Source organism: Oncorhynchus nerka, linkage group LG11 (genome assembly GCF_034236695.1).
Source record: "Oncorhynchus nerka isolate Pitt River linkage group LG11, Oner_Uvic_2.0, whole genome shotgun sequence".
Lineage (NCBI taxonomy): Eukaryota > Metazoa > Chordata > Actinopteri > Salmoniformes > Salmonidae > Oncorhynchus > Oncorhynchus nerka.
Genome location: NC_088406.1, coordinates 39,440,848 through 39,446,847, shown reverse-complemented (window position 1 = coordinate 39,446,847; position 6,000 = coordinate 39,440,848). Strand labels below are relative to the sequence as shown.

Here is a 6,000-nt window from a genome sequence, read left to right as displayed (position 1 = left end):
CCAAACACAGCCCAACCAAGAAGCCAGCCGCACCAATGTGTCAGAGGAAACACAGTGCACCTGGCAACCGTGTCAGCGTGCACTGCGCCCGGCCCACCACAGGAGTCGCTATTGCGCGATGGGACAAGGACATCCCAGCCGGCCAAACCCTCCCCTAACCCGGACGACGCTAGGACAATTGTCGCCGCCCCATGGGTCCTCCGGTCGCGGCCGGCTGCGACAGAGCCTGGACTCGAACCCAGAATCTCTAGCCTCGACGGTGCTCATCTCCAGCTAACTCTGTTCTGGGACGTTTTCTTGACCTCATCCCAGGCGGTTTTTGCCTTTTTCATCTCTTCCTCATTCATCCTTCTCCATGTCTTCTTTAGGCGGCCTGTGACTGTGTGTGGTGTTGTGGTATTCGGGAGAGAGGTATGTAAACATGATCTGGTATATTGTTGCTGTCTGTGTCCCTGACATCACATGGGTGTTCTCTATGGTGTGGAACAGCTATGTGGGGTCAGGGGTGAAAGGTCATTAGAATGCTGGGAGGCCAGTAGATTGTTATAGATGGTCTTCTTTTGGTTTGGTTAAAACAAATTCCCTGAAGATAAGTTGACTGAGAACAAAATCTCATTTACTGCAACAACCTGGGGAAAAGTTATAGGGGAGAGGGGTGATGAATGAGCCAATTCAAAGCTGGGGATGATTAGGTGGCCATGATAGAAATTTTGCCAGGACACCGGGGTTAACTGTTACGATAAGTGCCATGGATCTTCAGTGACCACAGAGTCAGCACACCTGTTTTAACGTCCCACCTGAAAGACGGCACCCTACACAGGGCAATGTTCCCAATCACTACCCTGGGGTATTAGGATCTGTTTTCTGCTTATTTTTTACCAGAAGTAAGATTGACTGGCCCTCCAACACCACTTTCAGCAGCATCTGGTCTCCCATCCAGGGACCGACCGAGTTTGACCCTGCTTAGCTTCAGAGGCAAGCCAGCAGTGAGATGCAGGGTGGTATAGAGTAAAGGTTTGGAATGCATCCCACATGGCACAAAACTAGGGCTTTGGTCAAAAGTAGTGCACTATGTAGGGAATAGGGTGCCATTTGGAATGTGAAGTAGAAAACACAACATGTGAGGTGAGGTGTTGACTAGCAGAACATACAACTCTGAAAATAAACAAACTACAAGTGGAGTGAAAAGAGAGCGACTTTCAACTAAGCAAATTCCCTTAGAGCAATTAAGTTTCTATTCTAATCCATTCTAATTGCATTTGTCTGTGTAAAAATAAACACGCAATATAAACGTTTCATAAACATTTTTTACGTTGTTTAATTAAAAAATCTTGTCTCTGGAACTAAACTGAAGCTCAGTCCAGCCAGCTCTCTACAGCAGGTCTGGAGATCAAACCTGAGTCACATGGGCTCCTTCCCAAATGGAATCCTATTCCCTACATAGTGCACTACTTTTGATCAGAGCCCTATGGGGGTTCTGCTAAAAAGTGGTGCACTATATAGGAAATAAGGTGCCATTTAGGATGCAAACATAGTTTTCAACCTTAAACACTAAGGTCATATAGAATAACATTACAGCCATTCAGACACACACAGCACTGTTAAAGCCCAGTAAAACCAGCTTACAGATTAGTACCGTATGAATTACAATAACAATGATGCAATGCTGGAATCAATATATAAGTTGTAGCATTAAGCCTTTCAAATATACAGTATATACAGCTAGTATGCTTACATGTATGTTTTCACACACACAGATATATACAGACACATGCGTACACACACAGCATATCTAACATAAAGCATGACATTTTACATGAATAAAATAACATACAGCTTCCCAGAAGCTTTGAAGAGCTTAAATGTCCTAGACATAACTGTAATACTAAATACTAATGGACATTGGGAGCATCATTCTGTTCTCCTTTCGGTCATAATAATACAAATAATAATAATAATAATAATAATAATAATAATAATAATAATAGGTTAATTATAATCATTTGATAATAACATCCTGATAACGTCTTAATAACATCCTGCACCTAAGAAGGTCTTCTTGTGTCGTTGTGCAGAGAGTCCAGAGAAGCTCCATACTTTCTTCGGTCTCTGTGTTCTGGCATCACATGTCAAGACAGACCAACATGAGCGTTAGCCGTGCACAGTAACAGCAGATCACCTGCTGGGGTTCAACAACCGGTGGTGATTAAACATGTGGAATCGTGGGGAAATAAATAAAAAATGACGACTGATGTTCGGCGGTCAGATGCGATAGGGCGGCCACCCCCTGGTTTTAACCATTCCTCAGCATGGTCTATTTTATTCTTTAGCGCTGCAGCTCTGCCTATTGGCTTCATGACTCTATGAATATATACTCCTCTAGCACCAGACATGGTTGGCAGGCCATGGAAGGCATGGATGGGTCTAGCACCAGACATGGTTGGCAGGCCATGGAAGGCATGGATGGGTCTAGCTCCAGACATGGTTGGCAGGCCATGGAAGGCATGGATGGGTCTAGCACCAGACATGGTTGGCAGGCCATGGAAGGCATGGATGGGTCTAGCTCCAGACATGGTTGGCAGGCCATGGAAGGCATGGATGGGTCTAGCTCCAGACATGGTTGGCAGGCCATGGAAGGCATGGATGGGTCTAGCACCAGACATGGTTGGCAGGCCATGGAAGGCATGGATGGGTCTAGCTCCAGACATGGTTGGCAGGCCATGGAAGGCATGGATGGGTCTAGCTCCAGACATGGTTGGCAGGCCATGGAAGGCATGGATGGGTCTAGCACCAGACATGGTTGGCAGGCCATGGAAGGCATGGATGGGTCTAGCTCCAGACATCATTCTCTAGTGTAACAGACGTCACTGTGCTTCCTTGGTATAGCTTCCTCACTCACAAATCCTTACTGGACCAGCATCTTGACAACGTCTTAGCCAACTTCGCTACCGAAAAGTTAGCAGTTCGATAGCACATGTGGAGACATTTAAGGCTGGGGAGTGAGGTTACAAATCCAACTCGGTTAGACTGGTTCTAGGCTAAGCAAGGTTGGGTCTAGTTCCCTCCAGGTATGTGTGGGTCTAGCTCTATGGATGGAAGACTCTAATGTCAGATCTTGGTCTCTGGCCCCTCTGTGCTGATTGGTTGGAAGGAGTTGCGAATACGAGCAGCTTCAGCAGCACAGAGGTGACCAAAGGCCTTGTTGTACCACTCTGGACTCCTCCCCCTGGATCAACAACAACACATGGTCAGGTTCAAACAAAACCAACAACAACAACTACAACAACTACACAATCTTCTGAAAATAATGAACTATATTTATACAGTATATGCTAAGGTATGTTAGGTGTGGACTCACTTGAGGTCCACCCTGCAGATGTGAGTGAGTCTGGACTTCCCAGAGCCGCAGGGTTCTAGAAGGTAGTTGGACTCTAGAACCACGGCCCTCACCCCACCGACCCGGGGACAGTCCTCATGTTCTACAGACACACAGACCAATGCGCATGTCCCCTTGGGAAGGTCAGTCCTCCACGACCTGACAGAAAGAGACAGAAAGAGAGACAGAGTCAGCTTCATTCAGTACAGACAGGTAGAACAGACAGGGCTTTATGTTGATGTGTGCTCTACAGAAACAACAAACATAGCATTTAACATGCTCTTGGGGATTCACCTTTCCTCTAAGTTGAAATGTCAATGTCAAAATTCTAAATAGAAACACGCACACGCAAACCCACACACTCACCGTAGGACCAGGAAGTCTCTGCTGGGGTGTGGGGGCATGCGGTTGAGGACATAGTGGAACACCTCAGTGTGTCTGTCCAGAGTCTCAGCTACCTTCCACTGTAGCAGGTCCACATCCCACAGGTGGCGCTCTCGCAGCACACGGTTCAACAAAACCGAGGGAGGGGCCTCCACTTCCACCGCCACACGCCACTGCCGCAAAGGGTTCCCATCACCCACCTTCTTACAGTAGAGCTCAGTGTTGTCTGAGCTGGTGCAGGACACCCAGCCCTTAGCCTTCTCTCTGGCCTCCTTCAGGAGCTCCTGCAGCCTGCTCTCTACGTAGCTCTGGTACAGGTTCTGCGGTCTGGTCTCGGAGTGTGTCTGGCAGGGTCTGGCCTCTGTCTGGTAGGACGCATCGTCCTCCTCCTGCTGTCTACAGAGCTCCTCTAAGGTGGGAGCGTGAAGGTCCGCCTCCACGTACGAGTTCCTGGACTGAGTCACCATCTCGTGAGGAATCTGATTGGTCGGAGAAGAAAGATCAATCAGAGATCAGGTCGCTAAGGATAAGAGTGTCTGATAACTGACAAAACATGTTTTTAAATGGTTCGCACATAAAAGGCTGAAGGAATAATGCTTTATATCTTACCTGTCAGCAGGTATGAGCCTTTTTAATGTTTTATAATGAGACTTAGAACATTTTATGAAATCCAATGTATCTAAGGCATGTTAGTAGCATTGTTGATTAGTAATGAAGTATTCTATTCAGGTCTATTACCTCAAACAGTCGGTTGCACTCTATGATCATGTGGGCGAGTCCCTGCGTCGCGGCAAGGTTCTCATTCAAGTCCTTCTGGTCGGGCCGGCCTGTTGTGTACTTCCTCTGCATGGCCCTGAGGATCATGAATAACAGTTACTAACACAGCAGAGGATCATGGGTAATGAGACAATTATGAACACAGCAGCCAGAGTCCATCAGCCGAGGTGCCAAATGAACGCATTAACTTTTTCCCTCTCTCCCACTGAATACAGGTAGTTAACCTCCCTCCCAACCTAAGAGAGTCCACCATGCAGCTGAGACACCCACTCGTCACAGCTCCTCTCCCTCTCTCCCCTCTCCTTCCCATCCCTCTCTCCCTCCCATCCCTCTCTCCCTCCCATCCCTCTCATCCCTCTCTCCTCTCCCTCACTCTCCTCTCCCTCCCACTCTCTCCTATCCCTCCCATCCCCTCTCCCCTCTCCTCTCCCTCCAATCCCTCTCTCCTCTCCCCCCCATCCCTCTCTCTCCTCTCCCTCCCTCCCATCCCTCTCTCTCCTCTCCACTCCCATCCCTCACTCTCCTATCCCTCCCATCCCTCACTCTCCCTCCCTCCCACTCCTCTCCCTCCCATCCTCTCCCTCCTCCCTGCCATTCTCTCCCTCTCTCTCTCCTCTCCCTCCTCCCTGCCATCCCTCTCTCCCTCCTCTCCCTCCTCCCTCCCATCCTCCCTCCCATCCCTCTCTCTCCCCTCCCTCCCATCCTCTCCCTCCTCCCTCCCATCCCTCTCTCTCCCTCCCATCCTCTCCCTCCTCCTCCCTCCTCTCCCTCTCTCTCCTCCCTCCCTCCCCTCTCTCTCTCCCTCCCATCCTCTCCCTCCTCCCTCCCATCCTCTCCCTCCCCCCTCCTCCCTCATCCTCCTCCCTCCCCTCCTCCCTGCCATCCTCTCCCTCTCCCTCCTCCCTCCCTCCCCCTCCTCCCTGCCATCCTCTCCCCTCTCCCTCCTCCCTCTCCCTCCCTCCCTCCCTGCTCCCTGCCATCCTCTCCCTCCTCTCCTCCCCCTCCCTCCCTCCCTCCTCCTCTCCTCCTCCCTCCCTCCCCCCCACCTCTCCCTCTCTCTCCTCCCTCCCATCCTCTCCCTCCTCCCGGTCATCTCCCTCCTCTCCCTCCCCCCGGTCATCACAACATCTCTCTCTGCATGCTGTCCCTTTGATCCTGTAATCCTTAAAGAATAACTCCCACCAGTTAGTTAAATGAGAGGCTCCTGTTTGTACACAGCGTGATGTCATAAAACACTGTTTTAATGAGTACCCTGGAACTCCAGAACCTTCTTAATAAAAACAGGCCAGAACCAAATAGCCAGTCTACTGTAGTTAGTTATTCCACTGTAGTTGACCCCTGATGCCTGAGCCAGACTCCCCCTGGTTAACATCAGTCTTCATAGAGACCTAGTTAGGAGGACATCACCACTGGCGTGTCTAAAAGGAGGGCATACTGTATATAGGATCATTATTTATTATAGA

The 6,000-nt window shown here is 49.5% G+C and overlaps 1 protein-coding gene across 1 annotated transcript in view; it reads right to left on the bottom strand.

The window, feature by feature from the left end:
* Positions 1-1,300: 1,300 nt before the first annotated feature.
* LOC115136850 (stAR-related lipid transfer protein 13-like) overlaps positions 1,301-6,000 on the bottom strand; it is an 89,677-nt gene continuing 84,977 nt past the window's right edge. The window contains 4 exon segments of the mRNA XM_065024512.1: positions 1,301-3,226; positions 3,359-3,535; positions 3,743-4,239; positions 4,499-4,613. Of these exon segments, the coding sequence (XP_064880584.1) occupies positions 3,109-3,226; positions 3,359-3,535; positions 3,743-4,239; positions 4,499-4,613 (907 nt within the window). The 3' untranslated portion in view covers positions 1,301-3,108.